Source organism: Acartia tonsa, chromosome 10 (assembly GCF_053477335.1).
Source record: "Acartia tonsa isolate MP-2025a chromosome 10, ASM5347733v1, whole genome shotgun sequence".
Classification (NCBI taxonomy): Eukaryota; Metazoa; Arthropoda; class Copepoda; order Calanoida; family Acartiidae; genus Acartia; species Acartia tonsa.
Window position 1 is genome coordinate 41,707,350 of NC_137269.1, and position 27,871 is coordinate 41,735,220.

General features: G+C 31.7%; 1 protein-coding gene across 3 annotated transcripts in view; it reads left to right on the plus strand.

Moving 5' to 3' along the window:
* LOC145330069 (glutamate receptor ionotropic, NMDA 2B-like) overlaps positions 1 to 27,871 on the plus strand; it is a 177,149-nt gene that overhangs the window by 134,384 nt on the left and 14,894 nt on the right. For all 3 annotated transcript variants that reach the window (XM_080174614.1, XM_080174615.1, XM_080174616.1), the window contains exons 32-38: positions 9,048 to 9,106; positions 9,889 to 9,973; positions 12,435 to 12,474; positions 19,610 to 19,661; positions 22,643 to 22,747; positions 23,558 to 23,605; positions 27,373 to 27,415. In XM_080174614.1, the coding sequence (XP_080030740.1) occupies positions 9,048 to 9,106; positions 9,889 to 9,973; positions 12,435 to 12,474; positions 19,610 to 19,661; positions 22,643 to 22,747; positions 23,558 to 23,605; positions 27,373 to 27,415 (432 nt within the window). The remainder of the gene's footprint in view (positions 1 to 9,047; positions 9,107 to 9,888; positions 9,974 to 12,434; positions 12,475 to 19,609; positions 19,662 to 22,642; positions 22,748 to 23,557; positions 23,606 to 27,372; positions 27,416 to 27,871) is intronic.

Consider the following 27,871-nt stretch of genomic DNA (forward strand, 5'->3'; position numbering starts at 1 on the left):
AAAGCCCCAAAAAAGAGATGGGTTATCCCTCATTTTTATTACGTCTCATGGCTGATTTTTTAGGACACTTTGACCAGTTCCTAATTTTCGCCCACAACACAATAAAAGATTATCACTTAAATTCATAAAATTCGGTCCTACGACAAACGCAGGAGTCCCAAACGTCGTAGTGGACAAACGTCGAAGTGGACACTTAACCTAATCTAACTATTTTAGACCATCTTATAGGTTTTTTAAATGCCTAACCTCTGAGAGGGGCTTATTTGTTCATGCATATCTTAACCTAACCTAATCTGTATAAAAATTCTTCAGAAAATAATATTTTAACACTCATGCGTTTGTCCACTCCGACGTTTGGGAATCCTGAGTTTGTCCTGGAACTAAAAATTCAAAAAAGGTATATTTTTAAATCAAAGGTTTTAATTTAGAAAAGGCACGTCCGTCCACTTTTATCTTGATTATCAATTTGCTTATTGAAAAAAATCATACATTATATAGTTTTAAAATTCATCTGATTTTTGAGATAATGATTCTCATAACGATTCGTAACAATGTCACAATTTAATCTACATAATAATTGTACATTTTATATCAGCGGAAAGCTGTTTATGATACGATGCGAGAAATAAATATTACAGAATTTTCTTTCAGAAGCTGTCATCATTGTTTAGTATAAAAGCTCACAACACAACTTTATATTTTTATAATAGACGTATTAACGTAGATACTACAAATGAATGCAAAGGACCAAGTATCCATAATTTTTTCATTCTTTTCTAAACACAAATAATAACCTTCCTCCTACTCTTTGTCAACTAAAGACGATTTTTCAAATGTAATAATAATTAGAAATTTGTAAAAGTAATTGTTTTTGATAGTTTATATATATACTGATGGCTACGCCCCTAGAGGCCTCTAGGAGCACTTGAGGAGGGGTCAGTTGAATTCAAAAACCAAACTTTTTTTATTTTAGATTGAAAAAGAAAAAGTAAAAATATTTTTTTGTTTTAAAAAAATTTATAGAACCATAAAAAAAAGTTGGGAGGGGGATTTCTCTTAGGTGGATGGTGGTAACCTCCCCCAAAATAGTTATAAACCTTCGCAGGATCTATGAGAAGCTATCCTGTAATGGAGAACCATATCGGTTTAGCGGTTAGCGAGATCCTGTTACTTTGTTATAAGGATTATATTTTCGGAAAAATTTGATATATATATTACAGATATGTGAAAAAAAAGTTAATAAATATAAATCTATATTTAATAAATCTATTATATTGAGAAAGATTTAGCATTACCAGAAATGTGCAAAAAGAACATTTATATTGATTTGAACCAGAGCATTGAAAAACAATCTTTACAAATACTTATTTTCTCATTCAAACTTCTAGTTTTTTACTTTTTATGTAAGAAAATTTTTGTAATATTGCTAAAAAAAACCTGTATTTTGAATCTTTCTCTCTGGATATTTTAATACTAGCGGCTACGACCTAGAGGCTTTTAGGGGCATTAAAAGAGGGAATTTCCCCTATCCATTTTCAATTTTAGTTTTAAGTAAAAAAAAGGGGGGGGGGTGGTGGCATTATTTTCTGGGGTCTATTTCCTCCTCCTCAGAAATAAACCTACCCTGGACCTATAAGAAGCTACAATGTAAAGGATTACCAAATAGGTTCACACAGTCACATAGACAGACACACCGAGAGATAGCCAGACATCTTGTTACTTTTATACAAGGATAAAAAGGGGATGTCCTTGCATTCATTAGATAAAAGTTGTAAAGACAATTTAATGCATCATGTATGTAACATTACAAAGTGTCTCAAAACATCAGCCATGTGACGTCATAAAAATGAGGGATTATCCATATCTTTTTTAAGGGTTTTCTGTCCCACTTCTACTCTTATCGCAAATAAATATTTGATTTGATTTTTTATTTGATTTGAACTCCCTCATTTTAATGACGTCACATGGCTGATTGTTGAGACACTTTGTAAAGACAATTTTATTGCAACATTTTGTTTTTAATTCTAATGTCATCTCCCTCCCTGTTGACTATACTTTCTATATTACTAGCGGATTAGCCCCTAGAGGCTTTGCACTATGAGGTATTGGGAAGTCAACCTTCCTATCTAGAATTTTTCTTACAACTGTAGATATTTTCAAAAAAGTTATTCCTTTTCAAATTACTCTGTGTAGAATCCAATAGATTCAGTGGTTATCTAGATCTTAAAGGATAGGCGGATGGACGGACAGACAGACGGACAGCATTCTTTGTATTTGTATTTTAGATTACTTTATAATATTATTCTGTTTTTATTTCAATTATGCCAGAATATTTATGAATAACATTTGTGCTTGTTAAATCTGTATTTAGCTCTCAGATGAAGTTTTTTCTAGTTATCATATAAATTATTTTCTTTTTTGACCTCTCATACATGAGCCAAATCTTTATTGCCAGTAGAAAATAAATATTGGTTACAAAATCATATTTTATCAAGGTTTTATATTTCAACATAAAATATTTTTAAAAGCGAAGCTTTTCTGTAATTAGGTTCGGTCCTTCCATACGTCCGTAACGGATTTCTTTTTATTCATTTAGGCATGTTAGAATTGTCCTAGCGATTTCAAACTTTGCGTGAAGGTTCCTGTAGCAGTTAGGTACGATTTAGAAAGCGTAGCAACTCTAAAATCGTTATCAGAATGTCCGTACGTCCACATAAAACAAGGTGTTTTTTTTACTATTTTGACAGCAATTTTTGTATTTTAAAATCATCCGATTGTTCTGATTTTTGGAGCACTGATTCCTAACACAATAAGGTACAATATTATAAGCGAAGCATTTCAATAATCAAGTCCTAAAAATGTCAGTATGTCCTTAAACAGTATTCTGTATTTAAGAAGTTTTACAAAGCTTTTTTTGTTGCTAAAATTGTTGTTCGCGCATTTTTCGAAGGGTAGTCAACTTTGGCACCATTTTTCGCCATGAAGGAGGTCAGCTAGATCATAATAGACGCCAGATTCGGAATCTCCGGCCCCAAATTGTATGGAAAATGGTCTTCAATTTTTCATATAGGCCCTATGGGGGCTATAATATCCAAAATCATTTTTGTGACGTTGAGGGTGGTCCTTTACTTATAATTTTGTCGACACTTTTTATATTCAGTTCTGCTTCGCTTTTATGGATGTTGTCATCCGGTACTTGCTTACATGTGGTAGACTGGAGCACCGAAAACCCCATGAAAACACTTCTGATATATTCTCCTTAAGACTACCTGTTCAGGGATACATCAATTACTAAAATCAGTCAATAAATAAGGAAATTATGCTCCAAAACATGAATATCCCTGTTATAAGGTTTCCCCTCTGGTATACTGGATTTACTTGATTTACCTCACTCAACTTTCTGGCGTGTTGTACAGTGAAAAAACTACCCCTCCCCCCCTTATTTTTGATTTTCTTCAAAATTAAGGGGGGGGTTAATTCTTTGCCTTGCCGTGCTTTTTTCCTCCTTGCCGTTTTCCAGACATTAAAAAACTACCCCCCCCCCCCTTATTTTTGATTTTTGTCAAAACTAAGCGGGGGGGGGGGGGGGTTTTCGGTGCTCCGGTCCTCACATGTAAGCAAGCACCTGTCATCCTTGTTTTGTAAGTTACATTTAGAGTACTTGCTTCTACGCTTCTAGCCTCTAGGTACTCTTTATTCCAAGAGGCAATGAGGGGTAAGAAAATAGCTTAACACCAAGACTTAAATCGGAAAATATAATGGCCTGAAACCACTACAGGACCTATCTTAATCTAACCTAAAACGGATAATCAGTCCGTTCACTAATTATTGAGATCTTAAGCTTCAGATAAAAAAAAACTTTGTATTTTAGATAGCTAGCAAATCGAATAGGAGAAGAATAGTGTTTCCTGCAGGTCCTAATTATATAAAAAAAAATTGTCGCTGTTTCCCTTCTGCTGTGGCAGCTTGCGAATTATATGACTTAAGCTACTTGTTGAGGTTGTCAATCTTGAAAAAGTAAAAACTTGGTAGGTGTATCGCCGCGATTTCACTAAAGATCTTTTACATCCAGTCGTGATAATTAAACACACTTTCCCTGGCACAAAACATCCATTTTTGCATTCTCCTATGAACAAAGGAGAAAATACGCTCTCAGAGACAACAACAAACTCACGCACTTAAATGCCGCACTATCAGAGGTAAATATAGAGGAAATGTCGTCTTTTTTGATTCAACAAAATAAGGTTAAAAACATAGGAGATTTTCACAAAGAGCACGACAACAACCCAAGGATCGCTTCCTTTCCGATACAGTAGGAATATGTATTTGTTGGTCTTGGGGTTTGTGTGTAGGTAAAGTATTTGTGGCTAAGGGTTCAGGGATCTAAAGGGATAAGACAATGACCGATTAATTGGTATGCTTCTACAATGATGATACAAAAAATTACCCCTTATTTACAATATCATTAGTGGTTAAAATGTCTGACACTCAATTTAATTCACCAACCAATCAAAATTCAACAACAGTCCCCAAAGTTTAAGTTATTACAAAACTTTGAGGACTATTATGATAAACAGTCCAATGTCCCCTCCCTCCCTGGTAAGAATCAGTGTAAGTAAAAAAAGTATATAAATGTGTGTGTGTGTGGATGTGTGTGTTTGTGTGTGAGAATGTCAAAACTAATATCTAAGTTTTTCAGGGATTTAGGTGTTGTTCAATGGACTAAATGCATATTTATCTTACAAACAAATTATATTAAAAACAACATCCATAAAAGCGAAGCACTGAAACGGTAGGACAAACGGACATTAACACTTGTATAGTATCTGAACTAGAAAATCGGAACATAAATGTATAAATGTCGAATCAAAATTGTAAGTAAATTTGTTGGAAAACTGCTTAAAAACAGGATAATGCTAATGGACATACTTACATTTTGGACTTGATTATAGAGTTGCTTCGCTTATAATATTGTTCTTTGTTGTCCCAGGAATCAATATACAAAAAATCAGATCAAACGGATAAATAGAACACTTGAAAATTTGTTGTTAAAAAAGTAAAAAAATCAGCATGTTTAAAATGGACGTACGGACATTCTGGTTATGATTATAGAGTTGCTACGCTTTCTAAATCGTACCCAACTACTACAGGAATCATCATGCAAAGTTTGAAATCGATAGGACAATTCTAACATGCCTAAATTAACGAATAAAAACTATCTATCTCGGACGGACGTACGGACGGACGTACGGACCAACCCTAATTATAGAAAAGCTTCGCTTTTAAAAATACTTTTGGGAAGCTTGAAAGAATGATAAACTCTAAAAATTTAAGCTCTAAAATCAGAGAGAAGAACAGACGAACAATAACTATTATAGAGTGTCCGAACTTCATAAGCAGAACATTAATTTGTAAGTCTAACAAAAACTGTATATACATTTGTAGTAAAATTGAATAAATACAGGATACACTTAAAGGACATAATTTCATTCCTAAATCGTACCTAACTGTTATAAGAATCATCATGCAAAGTTTAAAAACAAAATGATAATATCAAAATGTCTAACTGTTACGGACGAACGACAGGCTTAACCTACTTATAGAAAAGATTCGCTATTTAAATTCCACTTTTGATAACTTACAAATATCAAGAAAATAAGTTTAACTTAAAATACTGTTTTCTTTTTCCTGCCTGAAGTCAGTCGACGATATAAAGGGAGGAAGGGGACATGGAGATGTTTATTACACTAGTACCCAACATTTTTTACGTTTTCTTATTCGTTGGCTCTTTAACTTTGAGGACTTTAAATGAATTTTAATTGGTTGGTTAATTAAGTTGAGTATCCAAACGTTTCAACTGGTAATTGTAATCTACAGAAGGGGGTATTTTGTGTATCATCATTGGGGATGTACATCAATTCATCGGCCGTTGTCTTATCCCTTTAGCTCCCTGGAAGATATATATCTTTTTATTTTGTCCGCCTTCGGAATGCAAATGAAACGAAGTTTCCTTCTGAGGTACAATATGAAATTTGTTATTTATCGCATCGCATTATACAAACTGGTCAACTTTACGCAGATATTAAAATTTAAGATTATAAAACTATAACCATTTTGTAATACACAAGATGCCGATGGCCTGGGCTAATAAAACAGGTTTTAATTATATGATTTTTATTTTAATATTCGTTGAAAATTGTCTGTAATACAAGGCTACAAATGATTTTTCAGTATTGCTGAGAACCGGTTATATTACAGCGGATATTAATCGTTTTTGAAACCATACTGGAATTGATTTAAAAGATGCACATTTTTGTCTTGAAGGGATTTTATTCAATTGGAAACTTATTAATTGTGGATTTTTTTGTAGCATAGCCTTGATTTTCTATTTCTTTCTGCTAGATGAAAAAAACCCTCTGGGCCAATAAAGAAGTAAAATTATATATTTTATTGGTAGGGGGACAAAGTGTCTCAAAATCAGACATGAGACGTCATAAAAATAAGGGATTCTCTATCTCTTTTTTTGAGTTTTTTTTGACACATCTCCTCTCACCTCCCTCTTTTTAATGACGTCACATGGCTGATTTTTAAGACACTACTTTTTTTTTGGCGAAATAATAAAAAAGAATTCGCAACAAAATTTTACATAAAAATTAATCAGACAATCATTTACAATCAGGTTTTTTTTTTAAATTAGTATTTACAGCTGAAGAAATAAAGGCAACATTTGATTATTGGCTCAACAACTTTGGGACAATATTGAACTATGATTGGTTCCTTCATTAAGTTGAGTGTTCAAATGTTTCAACCACTAATTTTGCGTATCATCATTAGGGATATAAATAGGCCATTGTCTTAACCCTTTAAAACCTTGTTTTTATATACTAGTTGGTTTTAACTAGGGATGAAGGGGACATCATACATGTTCAACAAAACTTTTAAAAAATACGTTTTCTCTTTCGCTGGCTTAAAAACGTTAAACTTGATTAGGTTGTGCAAACCAGTAGTGTTCAAACTTTTCCACTTATAGTATTAAACTTCAAAAGGTTTATCTTAATTTATCTTACATTGGCTTATCCTGATTCCTGGTTTTGAATAATATCCAGGCCAGGGTATTTAAAGGGATAAGACAATGGCCGATAAATGGATGCACGTCCTCAATGATGTTACACAAAATTATCCTTCTGTTGATTACAAATAGTGGTTGAAACGTTTGGACACTCAACTTAATATTAGGGTTGGGCCGGATATCCGGTGTGGCCGGATATCCGGCCATTTTCAATATCCGGCCGGATACCGGATATTAAAACTATCCGGCCGGATATCCGGCTCTATAATTTTTATACTTTACACCAAAAATCTCTACTTTTTAAAATCTTAAATGGCTATAATTTTCTTATTATTGAAGCTAGAAGAACATTTTTTCTGAATAAGTTTAACTTTATGTAAATTTATATAAGATTTCTGAAGAAATTTTTTTTTACTACTTTAATATCTGGTAATTTGGCCGGTTATCCGGCCGGATATCCGGTAATTTGGCCGGATAACCGGATATTTGCCGGATATCCGGCGTTGGCCGGATATTTGCCGGATATCCGGTATCCGGCCAAAAAAGTATCCGGCCCAACCCTACTTAATATACCAGCCAATTAAAATTTAAAATAGTACCCAAAGTTGTTGAGCCAACGAAGAAGAAAACTTTGGGGACTAGTGTAATAAAAAGCCTAATGTCCCCTCCCACCCCTGACAACATTTCTTCTTCCATGCTTTTTATCGTTGTTCGTATTAACTTATGAAATGGATTTCTTTTTCGGTCACTGGACACATTTAACATCTTATTATGAGCACTTTCAAAACAACAAATTTTTATGTGAAAAAAGTTTTAATTATGGCTTTGATGTATCTGCTGAATTAGAACTTAATATCAGCAATACTGAAAAATCATGTATTGCATCGTATTACAGACATTTTTCCACGAATATTAAACTAAAATTCCTACCAGTTTTGTTTGCCCGGGTCTTCGACACCTCAGGCCTAACAAAACTTCGACATATAACTATTATTTGATTTTTAAAAAAATATTTGATTGAAATAGGGTTAATTTTGCACCTATCAAAATAAAGCTTCTCTGAAATACAAAATACTAACAAGAGTAAGTTAAATTTTGCTACAACAAAATTTAAGCTGCAACGTATGAAATTCACTATTTTCGAGAGATATTGGTATAGGGTAATGAAAGATGTAGCGATCTACTTGCTGTTTCCAGTTGTTTGGGACAGACCCAACCCTGTGGAGTGTCTTAATTGTGTATATCTGACTATTCCCCCATGTTACCAAAATGCTTGCATACGTTAACCTGTCCATAAATTCCTGGAAAATTTCTGTATTGTGATTGTTTTTTTTTCCCAGTAAACTAGCCTTGACTAGACCATATGTATCCTTAATCTTATATTTATTTTCAACTGAGTTAAACTGTAGATTAAAATTAGCAGTTGAAACTTTTGAATACTCAATAGAATGAATAACCAATCAAATTTCACTCAAAGTCCTCAAAGTTGGTAAGCCAACCAATAAGAAAATGTTATAATAAAACTTTGAGTACAAGTGTAATAAACTGCTCATTGTCCCCTCTCTCTATGGAATTAAGTAGTGAATCTCAGAAGAAAGAAAATTCAACAAATAAGAACGATAACGTCCTACAATTTCAAAGCTTTTGACGAAAAATAAAAAGTAGTATTTAACTAAGTTTTAAAAATACTAAACTGATTGAGCTCTATTTTTTGTGAAGTTTCAATTAGGTCCCGAGATGGTTTTGAACTATTAGATTTTTAGATTTAAGCCTTAGGATGGTTTTAGGCTATTTTATGCCTTCTTCTTACTTACCACTATGATAAAAGAGCTTTTAGATTTTGGAGGCGGAGACGGTAGTATGTTGTCCTAGGAATTAAATCCAAAATTCCAAAAATCAGATTAATCAATTCAGCAATGGCTTTGCTTTATACAAAATATCCAGTTAATAATATTATGTGATTTTTTCATATTTTCAGGAGATTTAGAGAGATTACGAAGATTTTGGTTGACAGGAACCTGTACTCCCAGGAAACAGGTATTAACAACCAAGGAGGGGATATTGGCAGGGATATAAAGGGATAAGACATTGGCCGATAAATTTATGTACATCCCCAGTGATGATACAAAAAATTATTCCTTATGAAGATTACAATTTGTGGTTGAAAAATTTGGATACTCAACTTGATGAACAAACCATTCAAAATTCTTATATGTAATCAAGTCCCCAAAACTGTTAAGTAAGCAAATAGGAAACGGTATCATAAAACTTTGTGGACTAGTGTAATAAACAGCTCAATTGTCCTTCCCTCCATGTATTAATATGCAAGGAGGGGATAAGGTAATGTTTTAAAAACACGTTTCCCCATTTGTTGGCTTAAAAACATTGTGGATTTTCATCAAATCTTGATTGTTCCACAAAAAATATCTGTACAGTTTCCACACTTTTCCACCAATAATTTTAATCTTTAGTAGAGGGTGTAGAGGAATGCCAAAAATCCCCCATTCCCCCTCTGAAAAAAAAATTGAATATGGCTGCTAACCTCATATCAGATAATATTATCACCTAATAATAAGTTTGTTTTTTTTAAATTTAAAAATCATAATGTTAGAAATGGACGTACGGACTTTGTTGTAATGACAATAGAGTTGCTACGCTTAACGAAAAGAGCTATCCGTTACGGACGGATTGAACGACCCCTATTATAGAAAAGCTTTGCTTTTAAAAATTACTTGGAAATATTTAATTATGGGACGGGGAAAGGACGTAAGTTTAACACTCTTGGGTAAAATTTTCTTTTTTTCAAATAAATTTTTTAGGAAAAACGGTCGAGTGAACCGCTGGCTCCTGAACAATTTCTATCCGCATTTTTTCTCCTTCTCTGTGGTGTGTGTTTAGCGGGAGGTGCGTACAGTTTTTTTTATCGTATTCATTCGAATCCGGTGGATAGGAACCGGTTCTCATCCATACGAAAAAACTATGTCTAGCATTGTATTATACCTAGCTTTCTACGAATATAAAAATATACAATCATAAGATTATAATCAGTTTTTTTAGCCAGTGCCTTCGGCACCTCGGGGCTAACAAAACTGGTTTTAATCTTATAATTGTACATTCTATATCCGCGGAAAGCTTTTTATAATACGAAGCGAGAAATAATTATTATTGCATTGTATCATAAACAGCTTTCCCCGGATAGTAAAACGATAAATTACAAAATTAATTCCGGTTTTGTTAGCTCCGACTGGCCGAACGCCCGGGCTAACAAAACTGGTATTAATTTTATAATTTTTCATTTTAATATTCGTAGAAAATTGTCTGTAATACGATGCTCTACATGATTTTCAGTTTGGCGGAGAACCGGTTCTATTCCGGCCGTTATCCAGCGGTTTTAAATCCATGGAAATGCATATATATATTAAACGTGGATTATCTGACAGGAGAAATTTGTTGTCAATTTAGGTTGCTACGATGATTCTTATTTATTGGTCAGTTCGTTCCTTCAGTATAAGGGGAGTGGATGGGGTAAAGGGGGTAAAACTGTCAAACAAAAATATTATTTCTTATAAAATCTTATATTATTTTTTAAATATTCAAAATCGTATAACCTCTTAGATAATGTAAAAATGCAACATTTTGTGAAACACTTTTCAGTTTTATTAGTCTGTCTAAATTCATTCTAAATGGCTTATCGGAAATGGATCACATCATCACATAACACCTTTTTGAAGAAAATTAAGATGTTTTAAGTCCCCTTAGTTGAGACCATGGTGGGGTTAGAACCCCCATCTGAAGTTAGTAACGTGTTTTTAATAACAGTCGGGTGGTTTTCGATGATCCATTTTTTAGTATGAGCGGAAGCTCCCCTTAAGGCCAATCTCCAATAGATATATTTTTGGAAATTCTTCTTTTAAACTAGCGGCTTTGCACCTAGCCTCTAGGCGCTTTTTTTTCTGAAGGTTCAGGGGAGAATTTAAAAAATTTTCTTTACATTTTTGATAGATATTTTCTGTATTTTTTAACATTTTATAACTCTTTATAACTTTTTATATTTATTTATATTATTTAAAACCTTTGAATTTTTCTTTTTTTGATTGTTTTATAAAATTGCTTTGCCATTAGCCTTTATAGGGCTTTGCCCCTACAGGAAAAGGAAGGTTTCACAATCTTTTTGAATTTGATAAAACAAAGTTTACAAGAAGAGAAGAAATTTTAAAAAAAGAAAAATAATTTAAAGTATAAAAAAATAAAAAAAATATATAAAAACATATATATAAAACAGGACCAATAGGTATATATCCTGAAGAGTAGAATTCAATCAGTTCAGTGGTTACCGAGATCTTAAGCTTCAGACGGATGGACGGACGGACAGCCATCATTCTACTTTGTATTATAGATTAATTTTTTTTGGTACATTTAAAGTCAAGAAATGCAATAAAAAAACTGAAGGTTGACTTTATCTGGAATTCAATTTTACTAAACAAGATCAACATTTAGAATTTTTATGTTTTTTCAAAGCAGAATTTGTTATGTGACAAAATCTTTTTATTCTTTAATGTAACTGTTTCACCCAACATTTTTCATCGTAAATTTTATCATACACTAGCGGTTACGCCCCTAGGGGCCTCTAGGGTTACTTGTTGTGAAGGTGTGAGGGGGCAATCGGCATAACCCCTTATTAGATTTTAGTTTAAAAAAATAAAAAGTATTTTTTGTAGGGTGGTTTCGGAGACGATTTCTCTTGAAATAAACTTTCCTTGTAAGTGTTGTTGTCACTGGATTTAATCGTCCTTATTTATGTTTTATTGTTAAAACCCCGTCCTCAGATTTATCTAAGCCCAAAGAAAAGTGAAGGTAATGAGATTTGCAAAAAAAACACATTCCTGTTGCAGTTTATATTCAACAAGTGGTTGCACCCCTAGCCTCTAGTGGCTTAGCTCATATGAAGATTTTCACCCCCCCCCCCCTCTTAATAATTTTTTTAAAGGAGAAAGTATATTTTCTAGTATGGATTCAAAACCGAATAATATCCGCTGGATTAGATTCGGTTCTCAGCCATACTGAAAAATCATGTATAGCGTCGTATAACAGATAATTTTCTAGGAATATTAAAATAAAAATCAAAAGATTAATACCAGATTTGTATGTTTAATTTTGAAAAATAGGTTATTAACTTTACTGTACTTCTCCTAGCGTTTTGGGGACCTCTCTTTAAAAGGGCAAGAGAGGGCAGAATATGGCCTAAAACCATCCTTATGTGAAGCTTCCCTGAAATGAAGAACTCAATCAGTTCTGTCGTTATTGAAAAACTAAGTTTCAGACAAAACACCTTACTACTTTTTATAATTGGATATGTACTTTTCAGGTTTATGTTGTGTTGAATATATTTACTGTAATTATGTCAGGTATTTCTGAAAGTTTTTAAATGTAAAGCTTTTCTATATTTAGGGTCGGTCCGTCCGTCATGATCAATAATTATGTGATATAATTATCCGATTGATCTGATTTTTTGGAATACTGATTCGTAGCACAACACAGTACAAAGCTACAAGCAAAGTGCTATGATTAAAGTAAAAACATTACTCATTTTTACTAAAAATCGGCTACGTGGCTGCGACTTTTTTACCCGTGTCTTAATGTTTTTCGGTAGTAGTGGAACCATTGCCCCATTTTTACACGGGGCCCTATAAAGATTTGCGCTAACATTATTGGATGTGCTTAGCTTTTAATGTTTTTCAACGTTTTCACAGGGATTTTTTCAATGTTTCTGCCCCGCGGAGAAAATATCTGAGAGTGGGAAAATACATGAGAAAAAAAATGTTTTAGTAGACTGAATTGTTCTATCACGTTTAAACCTTTGGCGTTCAATAGATCTTAACTACTTTAGAAAAACTGTCAGACCGATTGTGATAATTCAGCCAGTAAGAAAATCTTATTTTTTTTAATGAAAATTAAAATCGTCGTACTGAAATGGACCAAAAATTAAAGATTTTTTTTAGTTTTTGTCGAAGATTTTTTTTATAATTTAATTTAAAAACATTGAAAGCATAATCGTCATGAGATTGGCTAAATCTTGCTAGTGCTTGTTACAAGTGAAAAATAACCCAATGTTTGCTAATATTGTAGAACATAAATATGATAGTATGCCTATTTTGTAAATATAATATTATACAACAATGTATATTTTCTCAGAGAGGGAGGGGACATTGCGCCGTTTGTTACACTAGTCCCCAAAGTTTTATAAAAACGTTTTCTTATTCGTTAGCTTATTAATCTTTGGACTTTTATTGAAGTTTAAATGGTTGGTTTTCAAGTTTAATGTTTAAACGTCTCAATCACTAATTAAAATATCCAGAAGATTTAATTTTTTGTATCATCATCGGGGATGTACATCAATTTATCGGCCATTGTCCGTTCCCTTTAGATCCCTGGTATATATTCTATTAATACTATACAAACAAGTATGTAATATATGCACCTATAATATGCAAAACAGAGAAATTTACTAAATAGCAATAATATTTTCCAGCTTTGCTTCGATTTATATCCGCTGGATTAGAACCAGTTCTCAGCCATACTGAAAATTTATGTATAGCATTAAGAATCATCTTAAATCCATATTGTGGGGGGAAACCCCTACAACGCCCTTGACCAAGACGATCAAATTCAATTTTTACAGATGGACATTTATAGTATACAAAAATACGGGCGTTATAACATCTCAATCAGATTGGTTGCACAAAAAATGCAAGAAAAAAAAGTAGTTTTACTCTTTTTGGAGAAAAAATGTTCTACAATGTATATGGTAAAGACATATATATCTTCATATAAATTCATAATATATATATTCCCCTGAGTTTCAATATATTTTAGTAGCAACGCCTCTTTACAATTTATCTTTGTGTGGTTTATTTATATGGCAACGTAGGACCTCAGTAATAGTAGAATATTGACTGTACGTTAGATAAATTGATTTGAAATCTTAAATTGTCTCAGGCTTTATTACACTCCTTCTGTTTATTAAAATTAGTGGTTGAAACGTTTGAACACTCAACTTCTGAAACCAACTCACAGTGCGATCTTTTGAAAAAAATCGGGACATCCAAAAAATTTAAAATCGACTTTTATCTATCCTAGGACCTAATAATGGCTGTAAGTAGACAGCTAGAAAAGAAATTTTTGAAAAAATATTAATTTTTGGCGGATTTATGCCATTTTTAAAAAGGGTAGTGAAAAATTTCTTTTTAGTTTTGATGATTACCCAGATTTTTTTACACAATTTTATCAAAGCAACAAAAAATACATTTTGTTCAGCTTATGCAAATAAATTTTGATTGAGTTGCTTTTCAGATACCTGTACCAATGTCTAATTAAAGAAAAATTTTAAAAAATATTTTTTTGGTGGTGTAAATTGACATTTTGTGAGAAAATTTCACCAAAAATATTAAGATTTTTAACCCCAAAAAATCAGTTTTGTCCATTTTACCCAAAAACGGCCAGGAGGCCCCGAGTTTTGCAATAATAATATTAATATGCAACATGTATTGTGTATAAAACAGTTTTCACAACCTGGGGCCTCCTGGCCGTTTTTGAGTAATTGAGCATTTTACATTGCATGGTTTGAACAATTTTGTTCTTGTTAATTTCAAATTTTCCTTCGTTAGAGGGGGAAGGAGTCATTTATTTTATTGCAATATTTTCAAACTTTTTAAGGCGGATCTTTCTTGACTTATGCATCATTTGCCTCTGGCGAACCGTTTCGCCGTTATTTCTCGCCGTTGGCGTGATTTTTAACGATTTTTGCCGTTCTCGCGGTTTTAATGGACATTTAAGGGATAAAGGAGTCGTTAAATAAAGATGACTTATAAATACTTTTATTTTAGCAATTAAATTTGCTAAATTTCATGTTTTCTAAAAAAATTTGTAGTTCTAACTGGTTTTGGCCCAGCAGAAATTCAAATTTGGGGATTAATTATAATATTGCAAAAACATTATATACGCATCAGAGAGAGAGAGAGAAATATACGTTTGAGAGAGAATATAATTTAAGTAATTATGTTTATATTCTTATACAAACTTTAAATGAAGATAGCTAGACTTAGAATAAAGGTATTAACACAAAATCAAAAGTGTTTTGAAAATTATGTTATTGTTGTTTATATCTGTAAAAAAAAAATATTTGAAAACATGCCTTATAAGTGCCCTATTTTACTTATACTGGAGCTACCTAAAAATGCCGGGACTCGAACAGGGTGCACCTGACGCTATATTCTTGTTCAAAAACATTGTTTGCATTGAAGAAATATTTACATAGACGTTGATTTTGTTAAAATATTCCTATCCTAACTAAAGTTATGAAGTTTTATAGATTTTTTAAAAATAGGGTAGCTTCGCTCCTCCAAAACAGCAAGACGTACTTACCAAATGCACATTAGAAGTTAACAGAGGCAAAATTTAAGTTATTTACGAGTTAAAGCAAAAGAAATTACATCATTTCTTCAAATACAAGCTTATTTATTGAAGTTTACTTTTGTCTACTCTAAATGTCCTGTTTTTTTGGCAAAAGATCGCACTGTGCAACTAATCAAAAGTCCCCATAGGTGTTAAGCCAACGAATAATAAATGTTATTATAACACTTAGGGGACTATTGTAATAAACAACCCATTGTCCCCTCTCTCTGTAAATGATTACAATTCCGAGTATTACAAGGAAAATAAAAATGATTTAACATATTAAATGTTTTACTGTTATTTGTAAAAATAAAATGATTCTCCAGGTGGATATAATCGTTCTAGTTGAGAATCTAAAAGTTCCCAGTTGATTTATAATTATTCCCCATTTGCATTAATTAGTAGTGAAGCCTTTCTAGAAATATTATTTAACAACTAAATTTGATAATTACTGCGCCACTAGCTTCTGGATGCTTCTATTTTTCTTTACATTAAAGCTTGATATCACAGATTATGTTTAATATTCAAGCATAGTTTAGATGTGAGTCAAAGGCTCGGCAGCCGCTCAACAAAGTATCAAATTTAAACCCATTTGGATGTTTAAAATTGTTTTTGAAAAGAGGGATTGCAATAATTTAATTTCTAGCTGATTTTTGTTAGATATTTAAAAGAGGTATTGCAATATTTAGACTATCAGTTGATTTTTAAAATAGTAAACGGTTGATTTACCTGAGGCCAATTGCCGAGCCCTTGGTCTTCTAATTACAATAGAACGCAATTCCTATGGGTTTTAAGGGTATTCAGTGTTATGTAGGATAAGTCTTAGTTGTTATTGACAGGTGGATAATTAATAAATGAGTACTTACATTATTATTATTATTATTATTATTATTAAGGTTAATTATCTACAAATATTAAGGATATTGCATCTGAATATTTTTAGGAAATCTGCTACTTTAAATATAACGCTGTCCAAGGAGTCTTAATTGTTAATTTATAAGTTTTTCGTCCATTGATGTAAGTTTCAGAATAGTTAATATTGCATCGAATTATAGACAACTTTCCGTAAGTAGTAAAATGAAAAATTATGAGATTGAAATATATTTTTTTATTTTTATTTTTATAATTGTGGAAAATTGTCTGTAATACGATGGTAAACATGAATAGAACCGGTTCTAATCCAGTGATTATATATCCATACTATGCATTTGGATAATTAAGACCAGTTTGACCTAATAAGCGCATTTGACTGGATGCTTGCACCCAACTTTGCAGAATTATTCGAAAAATTTATCATCCTCATGAACACAGTAATAGTTTCTGACTGATTATGACGTAACAAAAAAAATTAGCCAATGAGAGTCCGTAATTGACCAATGGTAAAATGTATAGTGGCCTCTCATTGGCTAATTTTTTTTGTTACGTCATAATCAGTCAGACACTATTACTGTGTTCCATCCTCATCCCATTTTTTACGAGGCACTTTTACCAGCTTTAGTAAATTACCTCTTTGGGGTGGGATTCTACTTTGATATCAGCAATAGAACCTAAAGGCAACAACACCCGCTGGAGATAAGATTCGATGCTTTGATGCTCACTATGATCAAAAAAGTTGATTTCCAATTGGAGTAATTAAAAAAGTTAGTATTCAAGGGAGAAAATATGTTTAAAAATATGATATTTTTCTGTTACCCTTTATTCTTGTTAATTATGTATGTAAACATAAAGCAAATTCCAGAAAAAAGAAATATAAAATGGATATAGAATATACGTAAATATTATGACAGGGCAAACAATTGTCGTCAATTTAGGTTGCTAACTTGGCCATTATTTATTGATTAGGAAGGAAGGAAATAGGGTAAAGAGGGTGGATGGTGGGTATCGTTATCTTAGCCAGCTACGAGCTTGACAGAGTACAGCATAATCTGATAAAAAAATTTTAACAAAATAAAATAAATCATTTAAGAATTTTTTGACACAATCAAAATTTTTGATCTAGCAAGTGCAACGATTATATACATAAGTAGCGCAGCAACAATAAACAAACCAAAATCTGAAAAAAAACAAGAGTAAATTGTAATAAAGTTAACAGGGACGTCTAAGCTTTTCATTTTTAGAAAGGTAAAATGAAGGGTTTGATGGGTGTAATCAGGGATAAGGGATGGGAAACGTAGGAAAATATTATTTCAGGCCTATTTCAAGCCTAGGCCTAATAAACCAGTTTTGGGATGACGCAGTGGTTCGTCCTAAACTCTAATGAAAAAGCTGTGTGTGTGTGTGTAGATAAAGTATAGAATCAAATTCAGGTAGCTAGTTTAAAGTAAAAAACATAACTTTTAATATATCTATATATTAATGGCTTTTGTTAAAATGAAGTTTTTTCTCTCCCAAAATTTTTTTATTTTTACTTTGGTAATTTGAACTGTCAGAAAGCTATCGTTGGGTTTCCCTCAGACAGATTTTAGTTTGAATTATTTGCATTTTATTAATGAGTAAAAATTTTATTTGAAAATTTCATTGCTAATTAAAATTCAAAATAAATAAATAAATATGCACTTGGGTAACATTCTATCAAGTTCTTTGGATACTATAATGTAATGATATATCTGTACTGTGTTGTATTGTACAAAAATTAGGGTTAAGGTGTTGTATCAATTCCGTACTAGATTTCTAAAATTCAAAATACAACATCTAATTTATAAACTACCAAATGAAAATTCGTAGCTACCTTCTTTCCAAAAAAATAATCCCGTTATTTTTGTTTTTGTTTTATATGGCCCTTTTTTAATGTTTAACTCTAAGCAGATTTAATAATTAAACTAATGTGATCTAACACCATTTATATTTATTTTTTCATAGCAGACGAAATCATTTTTTTTTCTAGAATTGTCTGCTTCTAAAATTTCCGCCAATTGGTGATTGGTTGATACAAAACAAGCCCAAATCACAGAACACTATTGGTTTAGAGTGGTAGCCAATATGAGCCGTCCGCCAGTAAGGTCATTAAATTAGGCAAATGGTAAAAGTTGCATGATCCCTTTCAAAACCAGGCCAAGACCTAATTTATGGCCAGGTTTCCTATCCCTTATCCCTGGGTGTAATCAAAACTGGAATTGATATGATATTTTTTCATTTTACTATTCATGGAAAGCTGTGTATAATACGATGCGATTAATAATTATGTTGAACTTACAGTAATTGAAGATCTCTAATTTTAGAGTATCTGCGCTACCAGAATTAATCATAAAAGTTTAAGTTTTTGGAAAAGTTTATTTGTAAGTTAAATGAAAATTTAAAAGTTACTTTTGATTCTTCTTAATGGATTTCTTACTTTTTTTTTGCTATTTCAATAAAGTTGTTTTAGGGATAAAGGTATTGGATAATTTAAGAATAGTTATTTATCGCATCGTATTATAAACAGCTTTCCTCGGATATTAAAATAATTAAAATCGGAAATTAAATATTAAAAATAATAATAATAATTCTATGATATTGACCAGGGCTAGGCATAAGCCTTAAATATAAAATTGCTTGTGTTCAAAAAAGATCCTAACAGATGGATTGTTTGTGGAGGACTGGAACAGGTTTATACATTCAACTAAATTTTAAAGATAATACATGTTTAATATTTTATTTTCTATCAATGATTTCTTACTACATAGCCAATACACTTTTATATAAACACTTTTATAACATAAAAAATCATATATATATATATATAGCCTTATAGTTAGTCAGTATAAGGATTTTAATTTAATACAATACAGAAGAACGGATGGATAGATACATGCAAATGCTGATACTTGGCTTTTAATAGATTTTCCAGTATGGCTTCGAAACCGAATAAAATCCGCTGGATTAGAAACATTTCTTAACCATACTAAATAATCACGTATATAATCGAATTAGAGACAATTTTCCACGAGAATGAAAAAATAAATTTTATGAAATTTATACCAGTTTTGTCAGCCCGCCTCCTGTCCCTTGGAGTTAACAAAACTGGTTTTATCCTAATATTTTTTTTATTTTGATATCCGCGGAAATCTGTCTATTATAGGATGCGATATATAACTATTAATTTTATTTCAGACAGGGCATCAAGAAAAGAGATGAACCTGGCTGTTTTGCTTTGCTCAGTTTGGTAAGTTTAGTTAGATCAGGGATCCAAAGGGATAAGACAATGGCCGATAAATTGATGTATATCCCTAATGATGATACACAAAATTACCTCTTCTGTAGAATAAAATTATTAGTTAAAATTTACTGAAGTCCTTAAAGTTGTTAAACAAACGAATAAGAAAACGTTATTATAAAAATTTGGGGACTAGTGTATTAAACAGCCCATTGTCCTCCCTCTCTCTGAATTTTATAAAAATCTCCGGCTATGACCCTCCAAACGACAAGAGAGCACCATTAAACACCCCATTTGTATTTTTCAAATTAAAGTTGTAAATTGTTAAGGCAAGTTTAGAGCTCCCCGCAAGGTCTGACATCAAATTGTCAATAAATTTTGAATATTTTAAAATATTCAGTGAGGGGCTGTTGAGGTTTAATCTAGCAACTGGAGTAATACCATAACCAACAACTGAATCATCTACACTCCCCATAGCCTTCTAAAGAGTAAATTTCGTCGATGTTTTTTCTTCGCAAAATATAGGAAACTATCTACTTTCATTAGAAACTTTTTAAACAAACATTCAGCAACATATGAGTAGTATAATAAAATATTATATTAAAACTCAACGTAAACCTTTTAGGTTTGGTGATTTTATAAAAAAAAAACGTTGAAAATCATTGACTAGCAGCGTAGTTACTTTATAATTACGTCTTTCTGAGGATATTGTCATAAATGCCAGGAACTTTTTAATGATAGAACATAAAGATTTGACATAAAAATTAATAATACCTGTGACATAATTATATATAAAATTATAGACAGCTTTCCGCAGATATTAAAATACAATATATTAAGAATAGCCCAGACGGGCCGAAGGCCCGGGCTAACGAAACTTGTATTAATTTTATGATTTTTATATTAATATTTGTGGAAAATTGTATGCCAAAATAACTGTATATTTTGTTTTCTAGCAAAAAAAATTGTTTTGCTTTAGCTGCGCTAATTATGGACATAGTTGTTCACGTTGAATTACATTTCTAGAAGACACACATCCTAAAATAAATGTGTATAAAACCTAGAAAAATATGATAAAATTTCCAACAAAGGGAAAAGAAATTGAATGTTTTGATAGTTATGCTATATAGAGTAGTTTTCTTTTTTTCACAAGTTGAACTTTTTAGGACCCACTTTTAATAATGAATTTAATATAAACATATAAACGTGGATATTTTGACAGAGGGAAAATTGTCGCTAATTTTGGTTGCTATTTCCCCTGTCATTTATTAGTCAGTTCATTCATTAACGAGGAAGAGACTCGAGAGGGAATGGGATTAAGGGGGGGAGGGCGTTAGTTTAGCCTGCTACAAAGTTCACTTTATTAGTTTCAAGTAATAATAACACCACTCTGAAATGTCTATAAGTAAAATATGTTTTTTTTTTTTTAAAGAAGAACATGTTCTAATAAGATTTTTGAAAATATGGCCAATATTGGTTACTTGTCCCGTTTTTAAATTTCTTTGCTGTTTCGAGATTGGTAAATGTCATCCTATAATAATTGTTCAATATAATAGCATATCCTCTTAATTTTTCTTTTTTTTACTTTATCATTTCCTCTTTATATAGTATTTTCACAATTAGTGGTTGAAACGTTTGAACCCTCGATTTAATGAACCAACCAATCAAAATTTAATAGAATTTCCCCAAATTTGTTAATCCAACGAATAAGAAAACATTACTATAAATCTTTGGGAATTGTCTATATAAAGTTTTTAAGATAAAAAGAAAGGGAGAAGGGGGGGGGGTAAAAGGACATAATCAAAATCGCAAGGAAATTGGTATTCTATGTTGAAAATTTATGACATGTATTCTAAAGATATATTGGTCCAATAATTCAATTCTTATCAAACAATAATAATGGTTGGAGAGAAAAATTTAAAGAAATTCTTTTAGATGTGTACCAAGCAATGGATAAATTATTGATTGGATCTTACACCAGATTTTTATGTTTTCTAATAAAGTAAAACACGCAGCGGGCTAAAATAACGATCCCCACCTTTAACCCTTTACCCATTCTCTCTGCTCCTATTGGATGAAACTGACCAATAACTGAGTTCAATGTTAGTAAACTAAATTGACGATAATATTTCCCCTGTCATAATATCCGTGTATATTCTACATCCATCTGCGTAGCATCTCTGCAAATAACTTGTTTTCAATACGTCACAGAAAATTAAATTTAATTTTTTATTTAATGGATAATATTAAAATACCATACTATTTTATTAATAACTTATAGAGGTTTAAGGGGAATGTAAAATTTTTTTACTTTTGACGATTTCTCTTGGGAGAGTTGTAGTACACCCCCGCCCCCCCCCCCCCTAAAATAACTATATACCTTTCCAGGACCTATTCGAAGATCTATAATATTGTAAAGGGGAACCATATCGGTTTACCAGTTAAAGAGATTCTTTGTAACAAACAGACAGAAAGAGATCAATTTACTTTATTGTGAGGATTGATATTCAGCGAAACATATCTTGGTATTGCTTCGCTACTTAAAGACATGAAAGTCCCTGTTTTCAAATTTTATCAGAAATATGTACTCTGAAAACCTTCTATAGAACTATTTTTTTAAGAACTATATAAGTATTTATTTCAACGTTCAAAAAATTCAATTTTGAATTTTATATGACAGTTTTTATATAAGGAGCTAGAGTAAAATGTCTGTGATCTAAAGGGATAAGACAACGGCCGATAAATTGATGTACATCCCCCATGATAATGCACAAAATTAATTCTTAGTGATTGAAATATTTAGACATCCAGCTTAATTAACCAACCAATCAAGATTTAGTAGAAGTCCCCAAAGTAGTTAAGCCAACTAATCATATATATTATTATAAAACTGTGGGGACTAATAAAATAAACAGCCCAATGTCCCCTCCCTGGTAAAATGTCCTTATTTTTTACTTTCATTTTTAATAATTATTTTATTCATTTTTTAGAGTTTTGGAAAATCTCTGAATTTCCGTGGTACAGTTACAGAAGTGACCTCTGTTATAAAGAATCACAAATGTAGGGATCCTATGTGTGATAACCAGCTGATGCAGGTTAGTACAATCCAATCACGATCAAAAGACTGATATTTAGACCTGTAACAATTATCTTAAACAAGCTCTTTTATTATCTGTGTTAAAAGAAAATAACATAACAACATACATGGATACCGAAACAAAGCTGGAATAATTTTTTTTGTGTGGAAAACTGTCTGTAATTCGATGCTATATATGATTTTTCAGTATAGCTGAGAACCGTTTCTAATCCAGCGGATATTAATCGGTTTCGAAGCCATACTGGATAGAAAAAGGAACAAAATGAATTATCATACGACAGGTTTTAATGGATGAATTTCCTCGATATGTACTAAAATTTCAACCAAACGTGAAAGGATTTCAACAAAATTGAAAGTCATTTTTTCAATATTTGATGAAATTATACAGTGGGCAGGTTTTGGGGCTATTTATTTTATGCTATTCTCTTTTTCTGTATAGCTTCAAAACCGATTAATATCCGCTGAATTAGAACCGGATCTCAGCAATACTGAAAAAAATACATGTATAGCATCTTATTACAGACTATTCTCCACGAATGGCAAAATGCAAATCCTAAAATCAATTCCAGTTTTGATTTCCCGGGCCTTCGGGGTTAAGAAAAGTTAAATTTGTAAATAAAAAGGTAGAAAGGGTCAAGAAATCAGCTCAAAACCGTCCAAAATTTAAATTAAATAGCTTAAAACCATCAAAGGACCTATGTGAAGCTTCCGTAAAAAAACGAAAACTCAATCATTTCAGTAGTTATTGAGATCTTCAGATAAACCCTTAATATTCTATATAATAGGATAATATAAATATTTTGTTCAGGCCAGAATAGAGTTGGATAAAGCAAGAACTCATCTGTACGAACTGCAGGTAATATTATACATCTGCTTCGCGCCTAGCCTTAAGTTTATCATACATTTTATTACAATTGTAAATTTACTAATAGCATGTAATTTCTAGCATCGTATTATTAACGGCTTTCCGCGGATATAGAATATAAAATTATAAGATTAAAACAAGTTTTTTTAGCCCCGAGGTGCCGAATTATGATTGTATATTCTTATATTCGTAGAAAGCTGGATATAATTCAGTGCCAGACATAGTTTTTTCGTATGGATGAGAACCGGTTCCTATCAACCGGATTCGAATGAGTACGAGAAAATTTATTTACTACACCCATGTATTGTATATACATATTAAGTAAATCTTACAGTTGCAAAACTTTGGTGATACTCTTTATTTGATTAAAACAAAACAAGGACAGTTTTGTCCTAAGTGGCAAGGCAATCCTTAAAATAAAGTAACAGGATATTTGCCTGTGTGTCTGTACTAAAGGATATCGCTAACCACTGAATCGATCGGTTCTCCTTAAAAGGATAGATTCTTATAGGTCCCGGGAAGGTATAACTATTTTTGGGAGGGTACCACCACCCTCCCAATAGAAATCACAAAAAAAATCGAAAAATATTTAAATATTCGTAGACTTCAACGCAACATTTCTATTTATCGTAGTGACTTGAAAAGATACTTGAAAGCAACCTAGATGGGTATCGTAGAGACTTGAACAAAACACCAAACATTTAAAGTGCCACTAGAGGCTTCTAAAGGCGAAGCCGCTAGTTAATGATAAAGGAACAACTTTTGAGTACTAATAAATGTGAATTTTACTACAGCAAAGATATTTAAGTATTTTATTTAAAGTAGTAAGGTTTTTTTGTTGTTTGTTTGTGAGTTAAGATCTTCCTAACCACAAAACCATTGTAGTGGTCCTTGAAATCTTAACTTAGTTCCTGTGATGGTTTAGGCTTATTTAATAATAATCCTATACCATAAAGTAGTAAGGTTTTAATTTCTGAACTTAATTTTTCGAAAATCATTGGTCCGAAGGTTTTAAAATTTTTAGAGGACCTTTACAAATGTCTAGATTTGGTTTCAGGCTATTTACCAACCCCCTAAACCATGAGATGAGAGACAAAGCAACTAGTTTTTGCAATAAAGTCATAGGATGGTTTTAGGCTAATACGAAACAAGGATGACAACATCCATAAAAGCGAAGCTCTGAAACGGTAGGACAAACAGACACTAACACTTGTATAATGTCAGAACTGAATAATCAGAATGCGAATGTATAAGAGTCAAAGCAAAATTGTAAGTAAATCTGTTGAAAAACTGCTTGATACAGGATAATGATTATGGACATACTAACATTTTTAGGACTTGCTTATAGAGTTGCTTCGCTTATAATATTGTACTTTGTTGTCCCAGAAATCAGTATACCAAAAATCAGACCAATCGGATAATTAGGTCACATAAAAATTTTATCTAAATCGTACCTAACTACTAAAGGAATCACCATACAAAATTTGAAATCGATAGGACAATTCTAACATGTCTAAATTAATGAAAAAAGCTATCCGTGACGGACGGACGGACGGACCGACCCTAATTATAGAAAAGCTTCGCTTTAAAAAAAAGTTAGAGTAGAGTAGATGGTAATTTTTAAGAGGAATACTCCTAAAATATCAATACTCAAAACATTTCATATTGTCAAATAGTCGGACAGACAGACAGACTGATAATAAACAGATAATCCCAAGTCAAAATGACGGTTTGACAGACAGACGGTTAATTATAGGATAGCATCTTGACTATAGAGAGAAATTAGGCTTAATAAGACGTGGAAATCGCAAGAATATAATCTACATTTCCATCTTTTCTTAGACAATTTAAAACATTAATAATACACAAAAAGAATGGTTTTAAAATGAATATATTTTCCATTGTCCTATCCCCCTGTACTCCTGGAGGTGTAAAAGTGCCATAAACCCGAAATGTTGTGCCATAAAGCAAAGATGGAATCTATAATTCCAATGCTTTTAGCAGGGAGGGAGGAGACATTGGGCTGGTTATTGCACTAGTCCCCAAAGTTTTGTACTAACCTTTTCTTTTTAGGTGACACAACAACTTTGGGTACTTTTCATGAATTTTTATTTGTTAAGTTGGTGTCCAAATGTTAAATGATTGTAATCTACAAGAGGGGTAATTTTGTATATCATCATTGGGGGTTTCCCTATACCTATAGATTCCTGGCTTTTATTACCAATTGCTACACAATAAAGCTGGAAAACATAAATAAAATTATTTCATATCTAGTTAGAAATAGTTATTTATCGCATCGTTTTATAGACAGATTTCCGTGGTTATTAAAAAAAAATTATAAGATTAAAACCAGTTTTGTTGTGCGTTAAGTCCCGGGATAACAAAACTGGTTTTAATTCATGTTTTATTTTATTTTAATATTAGAGGAAAATTGTTTATTATACGATTATATGATTTTTAGTATGTCTGGAGCCGGTTCTAATCCAGCGGATAATAATCGGTTTCAAAGCCATACTGGAAAAAAAATATTTAAGTTGTTTTAGTAGCGCAGATACTATTGTTACAGACTCAATCCGTACAAGCACGATTTACGGCGAATGCACGCCTAATTATAGATTAGCTGGCCAGGAATGGGATTAATGATCAACAAGGTGGTTGTCAAGTTTTTATTAAAACTCATTAAAGCAGTTGACAATCCTAAAAAAAATACATAATTAGTACACTTAATCATTATAAAATAAGATATCAATTGCTTATTCTTACTAAAAAAATATTTGGTGTTATGACCGATTGGACTCTGTTTAATTTTTTAAAAGAATTAAATCAAATCTTTAGGTATTTGACAAATAAAAAGACATCTAAGCTTTTTAAAAGAATATTTACTCAATAACAAAACTCTGGGTTTAGGAAAATCTAAAAAAAATATCTTTTTCAATAGTTATTTCTTTTGATTTTATCATTTTTTTCATTAAAAAAACATTTATTACACTAAGATATCTCTCGATTTTTGCCACACAAAACATGCAAATCACAAACTCTCACCTCATAGACACATTCATTAAGCACCCAAACCACTACCAGATCTATGCTCCTAGAGGCATCTTGCCTCTCTAAAAAAAAGAAAATAATCTGTTCTTTTCTCCTTAAAATCAAAAACACAACTGTCCTTATGGCACCTCGTGCGGAGCGCATCAGAGAAAACAATGCCGCGCTACATTCTTTACCCCCTTACCCTTACCTCTCGGAAGAAAAAAAATGTCGTCTTACATCACACAACCCTTATACCAGAAGTCCCATTTTATCTTTTCTGAAAACAAACAAAAATCATTCCCAATACAACTATGCTTATCTGAGAATGTGAAATTTGGGAATTTGCTCAGCTGTTATGCAAGATAGGTGCCTTTTCTTTTGTGGAGATTCCCAAACTATGAGGCTTATTTTAGAATATTGCATTATAAGTTAAGCAGAGTGTGCCAATACCCTGTTTTTGCACACTTGCTCTACTTGTAGAAATATTGGTATACTCTGCTTTACTGGTCAAAATAGTGGCATACTAGTATATATAACTTGTCAAAAATTTTGCATGCTTTACTTTACTTGATAAATTTTGCATGCTTTACTTTACTTGATAAATATTGGCATGCTTTTCTTAACTTGTCAAAATTTTAAAATTAATTTATTTTTATTATAACTGCTACATGCTTGCAGTTTTGAAGTGTTTGCAAAATAACATAATTTTTAATATTCTTATTTTTCAGGCCAAAATAGAAGAAGCCAAGATTGGGAGTTTAGATGTCATCAAGGAAAATTATCAAATCAATAAAAACAAGCTTATTACCATAAATATTAAATTATAGGTTTAAAACAAGGATGACAACATCCATAAAAGCGAAGCACTAAACGGTAGGACAAAAGGACATTAACACTTGTATAGTGTCAGAACTGAATAATCAGAATATAATGTATAAGAGTCGAAACAAATTGTAAGTAAATTTGTTGAACAACTGCAAAAATACAGGACATTGTTTAAGGACATACTTACATTTTAAAGACTTAATTACAGAAATGCTTCGCTTAAAATATTGTAATTTGTTGTCCTATGAATCAGTATTCCAAAAATCAGATCAATCGGATAATTTTATCATATAATAGATTGTTGTTAAAAAAGTTAAAAATCATCATGTTTAAAATGGACGTACGGACATTCTGGCAACGATTAAAGATTTGCTACGCTTTCTAAATCGTACCTAACTACTA